At 37.1% G+C, this 17,702-nt stretch overlaps 1 protein-coding gene across 1 annotated transcript in view; it reads right to left on the reverse strand.

Moving 5' to 3' along the window:
* Positions 1 to 774: 774 nt before the first annotated feature.
* Positions 775 to 17,702, reverse strand: part of GPAT3 (glycerol-3-phosphate acyltransferase 3) — a 52,922-nt gene continuing 35,994 nt past the window's right edge. The window contains exons 5-13 of the mRNA XM_016156175.2: positions 16,825 to 16,899; positions 16,221 to 16,310; positions 14,398 to 14,491; positions 8,423 to 8,538; positions 7,122 to 7,177; positions 6,507 to 6,592; positions 5,841 to 5,969; positions 5,279 to 5,358; positions 775 to 2,034 (exon numbers count right to left, since the gene is read on the reverse strand). Coding sequence (XP_016011661.2) covers positions 1,923 to 2,034; positions 5,279 to 5,358; positions 5,841 to 5,969; positions 6,507 to 6,592; positions 7,122 to 7,177; positions 8,423 to 8,538; positions 14,398 to 14,491; positions 16,221 to 16,310; positions 16,825 to 16,899 — 838 coding nt within the window. The 3' untranslated portion in view covers positions 775 to 1,922. The remainder of the gene's footprint in view (positions 2,035 to 5,278; positions 5,359 to 5,840; positions 5,970 to 6,506; positions 6,593 to 7,121; positions 7,178 to 8,422; positions 8,539 to 14,397; positions 14,492 to 16,220; positions 16,311 to 16,824; positions 16,900 to 17,702) is intronic.

Genomic DNA, 17,702 nt, shown 5'->3' on the forward strand with positions numbered 1-17,702 from the left:
AACAAGTTGAAAACTAGTTGTGCAAGTCAAAGACCTACAAAAGTTCCGATTGAGATAGCATGAGATTTTCGAGTACATGATAGCATTACCAGTTCACAGTGCTCTTAGAAAGGTACATTTCATCGGTGTCCAAACAAAACAGCTGTTTGTTGTTCTATCAGTTTTTCTGAGAGTCAGCTAATTAATAAAGCAGATTTATTCATTCAAGCTATATTGAACATGAAAAATAAAAAGGACTCTTCTTTCTGAGATTTTCAGTCAAGACCACCCCCAGTAGAGGTTTTTTGTTTTGTTTTGTTTTGTGTTGGGGGGTGGGGGGAGGGAGGAGACAAAAATTTAAAGCAAGAAGAAAGGGAAAGGATGGGGTGTGGGGGTGAGAGCAGCAGAGTAGCTGACCAGGAAGGTAACGTGTTTACAAATTTTCCTTTGGGATCGAATCCATTAGCTAGATAAGAATTTATACTGGTGGTGCTGTGCTGGGCCTACTTATAGTCAATTAAGAGACCGTTCCCCAAGTTCACCTGCAAAATAACTGAAGTCTGTGACTCGGCTCAAGATAGAGTCTATAGGGTCAGAATCCAAATAACTAGGTTAAAAAGAAGAAGAAAACAAACCAAAACTAGCAGTTCATGTTCTCATTTCCCAGATGTTCCAGTCCAGTTAAACCTGACTCTCATTGAAATGAAAAACAATCCTTGTTTGCAATAAGAAAGAATTTAACTTACTCAAAACCAAAAGCAGATAGAGGTGAGGGGAAAATAATGAAAAACACAGTTAGAAATATAGAATTTATTTATATCCATTGTAAGACAGTTTCACATTCTATTCATGGTTACCAGAAGAGATATAACACTCTCAGAGTTTAAGATGACATTATATTGCTATCGAACATTGCTTATGCTGTGTGAGTCGGGAAACACTTATTTTCCCCTTTAAAAAATTTAAGGCTCAGTTTCCAAAAAGTAATTTTACCATTTATTTACCTGTTTAAGAAACTGGGAAAGTTCTAAAAGAAACTACAAAGCAGTGGAGGGTAACGGGCAGTGCCACAGACTTCCCTCACTCATTCTCTCAGGAAAGACACTCGACGTGATTTTTTTGTTGTTGTACAAGGCTCTTCCTATTTGAAATGTGTTTGCTTACAGGAAATGGGAGAGGCACTGGGTACAGATCTTCAGCAAACAAACAAGGAAAACTAAAAACTTTAAAGCTGGTTGCTGGCTAAATGTATTTATTTGCAACTTGCCTACATATAAATAAGTGCATGCACACACAGTATCTTGAACTCACTTTTCTTTGGTAATGCTCACCAAATGGCAATTCTCTCATAATAGACTAGTAAAAAACATTTCCTTTTAGCTTACAAATCAGATGGCCACAAAGTTGTCCTTTCTCCTAAATACTGTCCTCCATTTTTCTTTTCGATCTTTCAGGAGAACATAACCATGATGGGACCTCAAACTGAGGTGCAATCCCACTGTTAAAGTGATTGAAAGGAGTGGAAGGAAAAGGCATGAGAAAGCTAATCGCGACAAAAAAAGTTTGGGATACTTTTTGAGAATTACCATATTGACGAGTTCCAAAAGTGTTTTAGAAGCACTTGTTCCTGTACAAATATTCCATTCAATCAACAATGACATAATCATTTTATAAAAGGCAGTCAACTACCTTAGAATTTAGGAAGCTAATGCTATGACAACAAAAAGGGCACCAATGGTTTCTGCCTCTGGCGTAAAGAGGTAGAGACCATCATCCCGTAGAAAAGATTAACAACAAAAAACAAATAATAAAAACAAAGCAACATCCCCCCAACACGCACGCGCACAGACACACACACACACACACACACACACACACACACACACACACACCATTTCTACAAACTAGTTTTGGGAAACCAAGTTTTATCACCAGGCTGGCAATCAGTCTGATTTAGAGTTGACAGATCCATTGCCCACAATCATCTTGCTGTAGTTCTTTTGCTGCTCTTCCCTAAAAGTGTCCTTCACCTTTGCTCTCTTCAGCCCGCCATCCCTGGGAATAGAAAAGCAAATAAATAAAAGATACTTCCAGCAATGATTTAAGAGGGTTACCTATTAATACATGTTGCATGGTGCAATGATATTTAAGCAGATGGTCAACAGTGGGGCAAAGAACACTGGAATTTGGTAGCAAAATGATCCAGATTCCAGGCTCTGTTCTACTACTTACCAAAGATGTATGCTACTTTTAGGAGGGAAAAAATCGCTCTGAGACTTGGTTGAAATAAAGGATAACATCTTTACTCAGTTTCTTTTTAGAAATTAGGCTTCTATGTTCAATATGTAGACTCTACATTGAAACTAGGATTGCTTACCTATCTTTTTCCCCAAGGAAAATAAACTATTGTGGGTTTTTGGTATTTTTTTCTCATCTAATTGACCTATGTCTTACTAGAAAACCATATGGACGGTTTAAAATATACATACAAGAAATGGTGAGGGTACTGTATATGTGTGGATAAGTTCCTTAAAGAGAAATGGATTAATTATTATTCAGATCTAATTCTATGTCTAACAAGTTGTATTTTTATACAGCTTGTTAATTTATAATTTATAAATTATAATCTACCATATTCCAAAATAGACTCAGAACAAAACAGCAAAATAAGAAGTTGCATTCAACCAGCAGTTAGTGCCTCTGTAAGCAGCATTCCTTAATTCAGAGCCCATGAATCTTTGAACTTGCTCCAGGGTGGTGAAAACACAGATCTGCCCAGGTTATTGGGACTCTGAGCTTGCCTCTCATTTGGAGAGCACAAAGAAACAACAAACAGAAAGAGCAGGGAGGAGACTGGACACTCTCCTAATCTAATGTTTTCAATTTTAACTCCCAGGAGAGCATGGATTGAAAACTTGCTTACTTTATTCTGTGCTGGTTTAATTTTAACCCTCTTAAGCATGAATGTTTACCAAGTACTCTCTGATAATGATGAATAAATCACAGATTAGCCAATGAACTCAATGCCATGAAGACATTGACCTACAGACACCTATTTGAGCCCACTGCAATATTCTGGCCTCGAGAGTCAAACCTAAGACACAGTCCACCAGTAAATCCTCAACTTAAAAACAGATATTGAGCTACAAATCTTCTAGGGGGTCAGTTGTAGAAAATGTCCAATGAAACAAATGTCATTAGGTCCCCAGAATTATCCACAGAAGCCTATTTTATCCAAATGAGTTGCCTCTAACTATTCATGGCATTTAAGAAAAATTAAGAAAGAAGGGAGAGAGAGACAGAAAAAAAGGCCATTCCTCCTTTCCTGAAGTCCAGGCCAAAACTGGCAAAAAGTTGAAGTTAACAGCGTTCCTCTTGAGCATCCTGAAGTTATTTTTATGTAATTCTCCTTCCCAAGCATCCAGCATACCTTATAATGCTTTAAACACCCCAACTGTGACTTGCCACCCCCGGAGACTAAAGTTTTACTTAGTTCCCCTTTGCAATGGCAGCAGATTTTAGTTCTTAAGGCAGAGAGCAGCCAGATTTTAAAAGCCAGTTTAAGACGATACAATTAAATTCTCATTTAATCTAGGAGGAAACTGATCCAAATATGTGAGTTCAGACCTAATGAGTGAATGACAAATACATCTAGAAAGGTAGTGAGTCTATTTTCTTTTTAAAGAAGAGGCCAGGTTATTAAAAGTAACCTTCTATTATAAAATTGCATATAGCCTGATAAAAAGAAATTAAAAATTTCCGAGGATCAATTTCTAAAAGATTTCATTTAAGCCAATCGGATCGGAGTCCATCCTGCAACCAACTCCCCTCAGATGTTTTTGTCTCTTCCTTTCCTTGGTGTCTGAGGCTACTGAGCCAAAACTCCAAGCTTTTTATAATGGCTCGGGGCAGGAGCAGGGCTAGGATGTCAGGTAAGAGGAAAGAAGTACAGAATAGGAAACAATGAACAAGAGAAAGGAAACCAGTTATACAATGAACATGGACCCCCTAGGGTATTTATAAACTAAAGCATTATAAATTAGGGCATCGAGAAGCCTATCATTTCAAGATGTTATGTTGTCTGTAATTTAGTTTCACATATTCCAGCTTAAAAAGTATAATACAAATGTTAGCCTCAACCTGTCCTAACTCTGGTCTTGACCTTAGGGCCAATTAGTTGCCCTAAATCAAGAACTCACATTAGGGGTGGTCAGGTAGACATTTAATCAGAAGGCCACCATAAGGCTTCAGCTATCTTTCTCTCCCATCAACCTCCCAAGCTTTGTAAATTAGCATAATGAATTTTAGAGTGGGTTTTCACTGTAGAAATTAGTGGCTTGTTAACTAGCATAACAGATGCCAGAACCAGGCTTTCCTGAGTAAAATTAGTTGTATTCGAAATATGTGAATGAGTAAAATATTTTAGAGACATTTCTCACTCTTGCATAGAGGAGAATAAGAATCAAGTTAGCCCTTCTTCCAGAGGCTTTCTCCCTAAACAGTCTTGGGTTCCTCTGCAGGCTCACAAGTTCTCAGTTACCTGGCTAACGGCCTGACTCAGCTAGCCAAATCCTGCTCCTCGAACATTGGTGCAATTGCCTCTGATAAACTTTTCATATAAAGTGCTTTCAAAACATCAAAAAAGATAGACAGTAGCGACTTCATTAAATTTATAGAACTTGAAGTACGAACTATTTCACTCCAGTTTGCTAATATAATGTCTGTGTATGTAGGAATTTAATCTCCTATTATATTATAGTCTAACCCTCTCGATACATACTAAATGTCTGTTTCCCCCACAAAACTCCTATACTGAAGCCCTAACTCCTAATATGATAGTATCTGGAAATGAGGCCTTTGGGAGGTAATTAAGATAAATTAAGATTATGATGGTGGTGCCCTCATGATGGGATTAGTGTTCTCATAAGAAGAGATAACCAGAGAAGTGGAAGTAGCATGTCCAACTTCCAGCCTGTGCTCTTAAAGACATGAGGTGTCCTTCTTGTTTTAATTCCTCCCTGCTAGCCATTTGCTGAACACACAAGGTAGAGCTGGAGCAGCCATCTTGGACCATAAAGTACAAGCACATTCAGGATGGTAGAACAATACAGAATGAGCTGTCATGCCAATGTGGACTGCCTATGTTTAAATGAGAGAGATTAACTTCTATCTTATTTAAGCCATTGTTATGTTGTATAAACCTTGTCATGGCCACTACACCTCCAGATAACTAACATAATAAATAACATTATTAAAAGTTTTAACTAAAAAAAGTGATAGTATCTGAAAATTTTCTTACCAGGGAAGTTCAGTCAGTCCTCCTTGTCTAGCAATAGCAGACTTAACCCTATTTGCAAACTGGACTGCATCTTCTCCTCCCTAGAAAAAAATTACAAGTACATCCTGAGGACAGAGTCTTCAAATGATGCCTTAACATGTCTCACAATCATTTAGATTTGTTTTAAAATATAAGATTCACATTTTAGCTCAAATATGTTCTATTCTCAATCATAGCAAATATTATTTATCAAGAAAATGTAGTGCTGTATTAATTTTTTTATCATATGTATATATTTATTATACTCTTTAGTCTTAGCCAAGATACGACATTCCATAATATTTGTAGGATCAATAAACCAACATTAATTATAAAAACTATTATGGAAAAAGAGTGTCCAAATATAAATTGGCCTAATTTAAAGAGAAGTACCTTTTTAAAAGTGGACTCATTTGCTGAGAAAGCAGAGAGGAAGTCAGCTCTCGTTGATGTAAAAAGAAGACACCCAGATTTTCGGTAAAGGTTTTCTCACCTTTATCTTATTAGATATAGCACCAAAGATCAGCTTTTATCAATGGCATACCTCTCTTGTCATGGGAGGCATATACCACACGTCGCAGACGATGGCCCAGCTGGTCATTATTCGAAGCAGGTAGCTCACCATGTTGTATTTACTACTGTTCCAAAATGCATCACCAAACTGAGGATTATACTTTGAAAAAAAGAGAAGAAAATGCATCCCAGTTATGAATTAAGTGGTGGCTTTTCTTATCCCAGTCAATGTTTTTGAGGTGGCAGGCCAACCTCAACCATTTATATCACCCCAAGAAAAAGAGAAGCTTCTTTGCCTGATAGAAATGATCCAAATAGTAAACCAGTCCAGCAACCTCCTCTGACTACAGGCCCGGAGCACTGCAACCCTGAGGGTGATTTACAGGACTCTGAAATGTCTGTCTCCCCACTTATCTGGAAGGTGGGTGAAAATTATAACAGTATCTGTTTTGCTTATCACCTTGTCCTCAGGCACTGGCCTGGCACATGGTCCCCTAGTACATAACTATATACTTGTCAATAGAGACAGAAGAATGATCATGCAAATGAGGCCAAATATTAACAACTGGAGAATCCAAGTAAAGAGTATACAAGTGCTCCTTATTATTGCAAATTTTTAATTTGAAACTACGTCAAAGTTAAGTTACCAAGTATCAGCCCTTTTTTTTATTGGAGGGGGAGGGGGACTCTGTTTTACCTTAATTGCAACTGGGTATATGGTCCCTCCTATTTCAAAGCTTCCCTTTTTAAACATCATGACTGAAGTGTTATTGATGCAAGTTCCTACAGGGAAATAAGAGTAGGGGAGGGGGTGGTGGATATTTTTAAAAGCAGTCATTTTTTTAAAACAAATTCAAAAAAAAATAATTAAATTATTCAGATCACATCAAAGTTATAGACATTTTACTACCATTTCACAAATCAATTCCTGCTTAAGTAGTAATTCAACAGTTCTAAGTAGATTTAATAACAAACTTTTACTTTACTCTTGAATACTCTCCAGATATAACCTCTTCACGACAGGTGACAATTTCAACACACTTAAAATAAGGACCTCGAAAAACTTATGAACAATACCTTTCTAAATTCATTACCCAGAAATAACTTCTAAGATCAAAATGTACCATGATTTCCATCAAACTCAAAAGAAAGCTCGGAATTACTAGCTCGGAATTACTAGCTCAGGCCAGCACATTCCCATAGGACAGCACAGATCTGGACCAAGAATGCCAACTGGAGAATAATCCAATTCCTTATATACTTTTGGTGCTTATTGTTATCAACTATCGCTTGGTAAGCAACCCCATCTTACCTTCAGGAAAGATTAATATGGGTAATTTTTTCTTATCAGCAATGTGTTCTTTTAGTCTGCGAAGAAAAATAAAAGACCAAAATCCTTTGAAAAATGAGATATGGGAATCCTTTGGTATTCTTTACACTCTACTAAAACAAATACAATGGTAGAGCAATAAGAAGAAAATAAATGATATATTATTATAAAAAATAATAATAATAAAGAAATAAGATATGAGTAAAGGGAATAAACTCAAGTTGACCCCTTTCTAAAAAAGTATAAGGGTATCTGCACTATTTCATTTTTTCTATTCTCTTCTCTGAGTGATTTTCACTGCCTTCTGATTACTCTTTAAAAAGAATGCTGAGCAGTCATGTGACATGAGCTCTGGAGCCCCTGTGTCATAAGCTTTATGCTCTTCCTCCTGTACTTACATTTCCTCATTTGAAAAATGGGGATATTGATTGCTGGACCTGTCTGCCTGTGGCCATTAAGTATAGAAGATTCCTCAAATGAGTCAGGCTGAACTGTCCTATGAAAACGCACCATAATGCTGAGAATAACGAAAGTCCTTCCAGGCTCAGGTCCTGTCCTCCCTGCGGCCAGCTCTATATTAACAACTGCTCACCACAAGTTGGCAAGGCTGACATGGAGAGATTACAGATGCCAGAGTATCCCATTGCTAAAAAATCTCAAGATAGCGAATAGTTTTTCTAACCTTAAACAGATTTCAACAAGTACTTTTAATTTTACTCTCAAGAGCATTTCCCATCTTCATGCTTATAGAAGCAATGACCAGAGAGCCTTCAATTAAAGGCCTTGGGCAAAAACCTGTGTCCTAACAAAGGTTTCTGGTAGCTCATCTCCCTTCTAAGCCCCAGAGGTCCCTTCCCCTGTTCCATAAAGAACATTAGCTCTGTCTGTCTCTATACAGATCTAAGTGATAATGGTCATTCAGCAAACACTTACTTCATCAACCATCTATTTACTCAGAGAATAGTTACCAATTATTTAACCTTCTAGGTAGTAATTTTTAACTTTGAAAATTCTAAATAATAGGACTATGCCTAAGTCATAGCAATATAAACTTCCGGGTCTTCTAATCTCATCATATATCCCTCTATGTCTACAGAACTAACATTTTTAAAAATCTGGTTATGACATGTGACTTACAGATACAGCCAACCACAAATAGAGCTAAACATATTTTAATTTTAATCCTTAGTACCAACCACTCTGCCCTCTTTGGCAAGCAGGAAGGCCAAGATTTATAAGATTTTATGCTACCCCAACAGACACTGAGTAATATCCCTGCTTACCTTTTAGTAACCAGGTGTCGATCCTTCATTTCTGAACGTTCAAACCAGATATGTGGACAAGCCTTGACCATAGCTCTCTGAATAATTCCCATCAACCCACCATGAACCTGGCCAACCTAGAAATACCACAAGAAAAAGAGAAAAATGTAAAATGTAAAAGCACAGTTGTCCAAAGAAAGGTTTTTTTTTTTTTTTTTTTTTGAGTGGGAATAAGTTTCTATTTCCTATCAAGAGAAAAGACTGCATTTCTTCTACTGACTAAAGTTCTTAGTCTGTATAAAGGACATGAATGGCCAAATATAAGCAAAAGTGGCCCCCATGTTACTATACTAGCTATATTCTAGCTTTAAAAAGTAGTCAAGATAAGAGAAATGCAAATTAAAACTACACTGAAATACCATTTCTCACCCTTCAGATTGAATATATATGCAAAAGTTTTCATTGCAGCATTTATTGTAATTGCTAGATATTAGAAACTACCTACATGTCCAAATATAAGAAATTAGATGAATAGACTATGATACATACACCCAATGGAGTACCATACATCTGGGAAAAGAACAAGGTTGAATTTTATGACTGGTAAGGAGTGATTTCTAGGATATATTAAGTGGAAAAAAGCAAATTGTAACAAGCAACTATAGTGTGCTACCTTTTATATAAGACAAAAGGGAAAATGTGCACATATATTGTTTATTTCCACAAAAAGAAAGAATAACTAAAACCGGCGAGGTTGGAAACCTACACAGGTAGCAGGGAGTGGGACAGAATGAACGTGGGAGGGAGTGACACTTCTGTGATTCGCCTTCTTCGATTAGCTTTGACATTTGGAAGCATGTCGATGTCCTAAATGCTCACAAATTAAATCAACAAAGATAGGACCAGTAAACCGAAACAAATGGACCCAACTGTATTTCAAATGAATAAAAGAACAATACTAAAGGAAGAAGGGAGACAAACCCAAGGAATTTATAAAGACAGTATTTGACCACACACCCAACATCTTGGACAAGGTACCAAGAAGGACTGTAAAATACCCTGAATTATTTTTACATGTTTTTTTTTGTAGTAAAATGGGCAAAGCAATTCTAAAACAATTTTGGCTGCATTATAGAATTGAGAAAAGGAGTTCATATTGTTGGGAAATAGAATATTCACTGTGAAAAAAGGGAGATACAACTATGGATTGGGAGAAAGCAAAAAAGAACACTATGAATGAGATAATTGATATAGACTCAGATTTGCAATGTTATATCAATTTTAGAAATCATATTAGAAATACTTAATATAATTAAAAATATATTGTATACGCATTTTTATGTAGAGAGACAGAGAGAAAGCCAGTGCATGAGAATGAAAATGATAAAGCAAATGGGACCAAATGACACAATAGATAAATGTGGATGAAGGGCACATGAATGTTTTATGTACACTCTTACTATTAACAACTTCTTTGTAAATTAGAAAATGCTTCTAAATTAAAAAAAAAAAAAGGGTAAAAGTTTTTGTCTAGGAGGGAAAAATCAACTTTGAAAAGCCACTGAGAGTGGATCTTGAACATTCTTGAGCATACAGTTTATGTTTATCCAAAAGAGGCCAAATGTGACCACCAAAATAGCAGTACAGTTTCTTCCTACTTCTGCCCTCCTGCCTCCAATTTAAATCCAAATGGCTTTAGGTTTCTATCATTCAACCCACTGGGACGTTTGTAGGTACTACGCTTTTCTACATTGTGGCTAATATTGTAATTGCAGTTATACACAATCAAAAAGCATGGAAGAGAGTTTCCAGGTCGGTGAACAAGAACCTATCCATGGGCCACTGAACCAGCTTTGACGTCCATAATGATAGATGCTCCTTTGTGCAGGACCTCACCCTATGTTTCTTCAACTGGCTCTTGGTGTTGAACCAATGTTTCGCATGCTCAGTTGATAAATTTGACTGCTATAAGACCTTCCGGGGGTAGCAATAATGAGCAGTTCACCATCTTGCCCCTAAAGCACAGGAGCAACCACCCTTACCAAGCAACATAGCTGTTAAGAAAACCTGCACTTTTGGAAGAGGGAAAAAAAATGGCATAGATAGAGGCTCTAGAGGTTCAACCTTCTGGCGACCAAATCAAAGTTGTCACAGAAACAAGGAGCAACAGCAAAGAAAAATCACCTGAGATTTAGTTGAACAAGCCATACAACTAGGGAGAAATCCATGAAATCACCCTGGAACGGCAAAAGGTAGAACAGGGCAAGGACACAGGCCTGCCTGGTCTCGAGCTGCTGAGTGAGACAGAGCTGCGGCAGAAGCAGATGCCTCTTAAAGGGGCCGTGTCCGCAAGCGGATTTTCACGGTGATGGACCTACTCTCTCTGAGCACCAGTGCCAATTCGGCTACACGCAGGGGGCACCAGGGAGTTACAGGGAGACATCGTTGAGTGAGGGCCAAGGTGAGACTCACTCTGTACAGAAGTGCCAGCTGTATGCATTGTTCCTTGTTGAGCCCTCCCCACTACCAGTGGGCCGGACACAGTGCCACCATAGTCATGAAGTCATCAAACTGAATAATAGAGGTCGCTCTGCCCAGAGGTTCTCTGAAACCTCACCTACCCCAACCACATCCAGGTGTATCCTCAGTGAGTCATGTACTCCTTGCTGAACAGTGCCTCGACTCACACTGGAGGCAGCTGGCCTCGGTTTCTGGTGTAGCCTTTTGAAGGAACTATAAGCACAGCATCTGTGGATTGCTTGCTGAATCTTAACAGATGGCCACAGAGGGGCAGAGGATTGGGCTAAATTTGGCCTGCAGCTGAACCCCTCTCAGGACTGTGCAACTAGACACCTACTTCACAAATCCACACTAATAAGACCAGGAGACTTAAGAGCTTTGCTTAGTACATAGAAACAGACATGGAAACGCAGCCAAAATGGGAAGACAAAGAAGCTGAAACCATAAGAGAGAACAAAGCAGAGATCCAGATATAAAGGAGTCAAGTAATGTAACAGATGCAGAGTTCAAAACACTGGTTATAAAGATGCTCAATGAACTTCTAGGAGTATAGAGAACTTCAACAAAGAGATAAAAAAAAAAAATAGAAATGGAAATTATAAAAAGGAACCAGTCTGAAATGGAACACATTACCTGAAATAAAAAGTATATTAAATGGAATAAACAAAGGAATAAACAAAGTGAATACAGAAGAGGATCAAATGACCTATCTAGAGGATAGGAAAATCAATCAGGACACTCAATCAGAATGGCAAGAGAGAAGATGCTAAGACTATAAAAATTATTTAAGGAGTATATGGGACACTATTAAGATTCCAAAAATCCATCTGGTTGTTGTGCCTGAAGAAAATCAAGATGTTGAATAGTTGTGTGAAGAAAAAATGATGGAAAATTTCCCTAACTGGTGAAGGAAATGGACATAAAACCCCAGGAAGCTCAGAGAATTCCAAAAATCAGGGATACAAAGAGGCCCACACCAAGACACATCATAATTAAAATGCCAAAGGTTAAATACAAAGAAAGAATATTAAAAGCAGCAAGAGAAAAACAAATAATTACATACAAGGGAACACCCATAAGACTGGCAGCTGATTTCTCAAAAGAAACTATGCAGGACAGAAGGGCTTTGCAAAAAATATTCAATAGGATGAAGACCTAGGATCTACAACCAAGAATACTTTATCCAGCAAAGTATCATTTAGAGTTAAAGGACAGATTAAGAGCTTCCCAGACAAAAATAAGCTGAAGGAACTTATCACCATCAAGCCAGTATTACAGGAAATGTTGGAGGGTCTTCTTTAAGAAGAAAAAATATGTATCAAAAACAACAATAAAGAATAGTAACAACTACATTCCTATCAATAGGTACCACAAATGGGAATTAAGTGCTCCAACTAAAAGGTAGAGTGGATGAATGGAAAAGAAAACAAGACCCCTAAATGTTGCATATAAGAGACTCACTTCAGATTAAAAGACACACCTAGACTAGAAGGAAGGGGATGGAAAAAGATAGTGCTTTGATGGACCTAGAAGGTATTTAAGTCAGACAGAGTAAATAAACACTACATGATTTCACTTAGATCAGGAATCTAAGGAATAAAAAGAACAAACTCATCAAAAACAGGCTCACAAATATAGTGACAATTTGGTGACAGACAGAGGGGAGGGAGGTTTGGGGGGCTGAAGGGGCGAAGAACAAATCAGTAGCTGATGGATGGTCACGGGGATGGGGAGCACGGCATAGGGAATGCAGTTAGCATTAATATGCTGGCTAGGTGGCGGGTCAGGGAAGGGAGGGAGCAATTGGGGGGATTGTTTTATGAACTATATAGATGTTTAACCAATGTACAGTATACTTGAAACTAATGAAGATAAATTAAATTTTTTAAAAAAGCATGGAAAATGCCAACAAAATTCTGATGCCCTCAGTCACAAATGAGTTGTGCTCCACTCCATTGACTAGGACACAGAATGAAGAGAGTCTCAGGAACACATAACCATGATTTGACAAGTTGATTTGACCTCTGCTTTCTCATTTATAACAGAATCTCAGCCCTAACTTCAATGAATTACAGGGAAAGTCAAATATAATGGATGTAAAAGTGCTTGTCCACATAAATACGAGGAATTATTTTAAACACCTAGAACTGTGCCAGGGATCTTTGGATGGGCTTTCTGAGGATCCAAAAACATCTTGAAATTACACACAAAATTGTGTTTGTATGATGCACATGTATGTTGTGGTGGTGGTGGTTTGTTTGTTTTTTCTAAGAAAAAAAAATGGTACATATGATTAACTGATTCCTAACTTAAAACAGATTAAGAACTGCCAATTCCCATGTGTACTGGTTAAAGCTTCCTTAGATTCAGAAAAAGCCCAACTTAGAGAAATTTTAAAATGTGTTAAAATGTGGCTGCCCCTGAGTTATGTATCTGAACTCATATTTTAGACAGATTAAATACCTGGCAGTAAGTTAGAAGTTTTTACAAAGGCCTTTGAAACCTTCTCAGGGATTATATAACCCATCGATAGTAATATACCAGCACGAGTGCCAGAACTCCCTACTCTCCTCCCTACAGCGGACATTTAATCAATAATGGCTCCCTTTCTATACCTTCCCAGAAAAGCACACCTGACCATGACTATCAGTCACTGAAGCTGACGAATGAAAAAAAATCCATCTGTTCCCCCTGAAGCCCAAGCCACCACCATGAGATATTTAAAGAAGATTCTCCAGGATCCCCTCCATCATACTATTCCACAGATCATAAGGCATATCCACCACCACAGGAAAGGACATTTTTAATCCATAATTTACCTGACTCAAATCTAAGGGAGGTAAAGGAAATCTTGACAAGTTTTTAAGGGCAATAGAAAACACGGATTTGAAAAAATACTGGAAAGTGGTTCATCCCATGAAAAGGTCTTTTGAGGTGTTTGATTTTACTGTGAGCTTTATGGCTTGTTGTAGTGTTTTCTTTTCTTTTCTTTCCCCTTGGGGCTGTAAGCAAGAACTAAGAAAGGCAATGTGGTATAAATATTTGCCTTTTTATCTTGATGTTCATGATAGAGCCAGATTTTTTTAATTGTATATGACTCCCTAAAGGAATACAGAACTAACTGGCTGATAAGAGATCTGAACAGCACTAAGGAGGAAGACTTTAATATCTCAGAGTGTTATTAAACAAAAAATGGATTTTAGAAGTAAAATGGAATCAACTTTATAAAGTCCAGACAAGCTTAAGTATGTCTACATTTCAGTAAGGTAAAATTTTTATTACCTTAAATATAATGGCTCTTTTCTTTCTTTTTCTTGCACTATATAGTTTCATGTAAGTATATTACATAACATATAGCTACAATAGTATAACTCAGTCACTTTCTAATATAAAACTAACTTTCTAACGTGTGCCAAAATAAATCAAACAATCCACAAAACATAGAACTCCTTAAAATATCAATGAGCTAATCTTACCATAGCATAGCATCCATCCGTTGTCAAGATCAATACATCTATTGGAGAGGTATGGTTGGCAACACAAATGCCTCCCTTCTGGGGTCTGTACTGCCTGCAATTATAAACAATGGTAAACACTAAACTTTGAAAAATGGCCAATATTGGGCAGAACAGAATGTTGAGATTTCATTCTGTTTTAAAAATTCCATTAAACAAATAAAGTTTTGATGTAAATGGGCCCATCTTAAAAAAGGTTATCTCTAGGCTATAATGCTGGAGTTGGGGTAAGAATATAGGAGAAGAAGCCTTTGATCTTCCCTTTACATATTTATGTTGTTTTCAGTAATAATCATATTTTCCTTTTATGATAAAAGATAATTTTAAAATATTAGACTGAATTACAAAGTTTCCACAACTTTAATAAATTTTGTGATATGTAAGTTTCATTTATTTTATCGTAAATATTTTCATATTATTTCAACCTTCATAAGCATCACTTTTAGAGGCTTCATGGTGATCCACAGAGTAAATTTAATATAGTTTCCTTCCTCTCCCCTATTCTTCTAAAACAGAGATTGGCAAACTTCTCCTATCAAAGGCCAGACAGTAAATATTTTGGGCTTTGCAAGCCACCCAATTCCTGTAAAACTCCTGGACTCTGCTGTTTTGGCACAAAGGCAGTCCCAGATAACATGTAAATGAATGAGCATTGCTGTGTTCCAATAAAACTTTGTTTACAAAAAGCAGATGGTGGGCCCCATTTGGCCTATGGGTCAATAGTTTAGTTTGCCAAACTCTGTCCTAGAGTTCAACCAGTATTTGACACTAATGAAGTAGTTTTCTTTAGGCCTATACAGAAAGGGGAACAAATGCATAATAATTTTAACATGTGTCCTCTAAAATTAGAAACAATTCTATATAAAGTTATGAACTTCTCTCCATGTAATTAGAGCACCTTTTCTGTAAAAGATATCTCCTCTATTCACACTTTTACCAAAGTATTTTCTTCCACTCCTCGCCCCAAAATTCATAGCCTAATCACAAATATCATATAATTTTAGAAATATAAGTGGCCTTTGATATTAGTTAACACATGGAAAAGCCAAATGACAAAATGTTTCCCATCTACAAATGAGACAGAAAGATCCAGTCAGTAAAAAATAGGCCTGTTTTAGAGCTTATGAAACAACGATGTAAAATGTAAAAAGAATGAGTTATTTTTGAGTTATTTTCTCTTTAATAGAAAATAACGCAAAAATGATCAAAATGACTTCTATTTAGGTAATAACTTCACTTAGCTACCTTTATCCCCTATGATTTAGGGGTGAGGGAAGCAAAATGCTGTGTCTTGTTGTGAGGTCCTATAACAGAATTTCAGAGATGGCGGGACTGAGCCAGGAAACCAGATCTCCAGACTACAAGTCTAATCCTCCTTCCACCACCCTACGGGCCTGTCACCTTCATCGCTGTTTAAGTCAGACAGGCCCAGTCCAAAATCTGCCACGTACTAGCTACATGACCCTAGACAACTGATTCCAGAGCCTCCATTTCTTTGCCTGTAAAACAGGATAACAGCACCTCTCATACAGATAACCTGTGAGAAGCACAGGCCTGGCCCACACACCATAAATGCCCATTACATGTTTACTAGTATGTTCCTTCTGTAAATGGATTGCTTTTTAAAAGTGCTTTTGTGCATTGTTATGTCTATGATGCTCTAAGCAGTGAAGGTGAACAAAGAGGAAGGATTGTTATTTCATCTGCTTCCTCCCATCTACTTCTGTCAATCACATACTGTATTTACCTAGAGAAAGGCAGGCGTGAAGCCAGCAGACACTCACTTGTTGTGATAATGAATGGTACCAGAGAGGGCTCGCACACAGATCCGGCAGCAAGTCAGGTGGACCATTTCACTCAGCCAGTTTCTGAGGCTGAAGGAAAGAGAAAACATTTTATTGTGCAGTTCTAGGCACTCCTAAGAAACAATACAGTAAAAGCTTTAATGTGCTCCTTCACAGCAGCATGCTGTGATCTGAAACACAAGCACAGTTCAGTTCTTACAGTCTTGCTAAGGCATTTAGAACAAAACGCTAACTGAAAATAGCTCCCACCCTACCCCCTGACTGAGATAAGCTGGAGCTTCTTTGATCTCAGTCTTAAGAGCCTGACAATACTAGAAGACTCTCTTGCTTTCCTCAAGTTCCTCAGTGCATTTTCTTTCTTCTCTTTCTTTCTCCTTTGAAAAAAACAACTTCTTATGATTTATATGAAAGTATGATGGAAAATCAAATAAAGACTATGAACCTGAAGTAAGCAGTATTTTAACAAGCGTGTTGAGGTCATAAATTTGATGAAATACATAGGAATCAAACTAAGATTCTCTCTGTGGACACAGCTAAGAAAAGACACAAGCCTGTTTTGGCTGAGTGGAAGGAAACATTTCACCTGCTATCTGGCAGCTGCCCAACCAGTGTAGTTCCAATAACCAACAAACTGGTCCCAATGAAAGCCAAGGTTACCCTGAAAAAGAAAAGGTAATGCAAAAGTTTGGTCGAATAGCAGGGGTAAAGGAAAATAACCTAAAAAGTTCATAAATAATGAAATTGTAAATAAGTTGTGGGGCATCACGCTATGGAATATGGTGTAGCCATTAAAAGAATTGGGTAAATCTGTAGATTCTGACATGGAAGAATGGTCCTTGGTACATTTTGAGAGAGGAAAAAAAGCAAAGTTTCAAAATAATATATAGAGAATGATACTATTTTCAAAATAACAGCAAGCATATAACTGGTCTATAGATGCATAGAGAAGGCCTGGAAATTGGTTCACGAAACTGTCGTGCTCAATCTATATAATCATCAGAAGATTAAGTGGGCTCTGAAGGGAATAAATCAAAAGTCGTCCCTTCTGCTTTTCTTATTTTAATTGTTAAATTATTACGAATTATTTTAAATATACACATATTAACTTCTTGTATGACATGAGAAAAAAAGTTTTATGTTGTATAAAGGAGTTATTTCAAGTTAAAGTAATCATATCTTTTTTCTTTTTTCAGGTGTTGCATGATATGGTTGTAAAAGGAAATATCTTGCAAAAGTCAGAAAATAATTTTTTTCTCTGTTTTTTAATGACAGGGCAAAAAGGCAAAATTCAAATTTTTCTCAAAGGAGTTTAAAATTTATAGCAAATGGCAAAAAAGTTATGTTAAAGGTGCTTTCATAATAAGAACACCAAACTATACCACCATGTAGGAATCCTATAAATCAAAACTAACTTGTCCTTTTGTATGATTCAAAGTAACTTGAAAATTAGTAAACAAGATG

This window comes from Rousettus aegyptiacus, unplaced genomic scaffold (genome assembly GCF_014176215.1).
Source record: "Rousettus aegyptiacus isolate mRouAeg1 unplaced genomic scaffold, mRouAeg1.p scaffold_m13_p_10, whole genome shotgun sequence".
NCBI classification, from domain to species: Eukaryota; Metazoa; Chordata; class Mammalia; order Chiroptera; family Pteropodidae; genus Rousettus; species Rousettus aegyptiacus.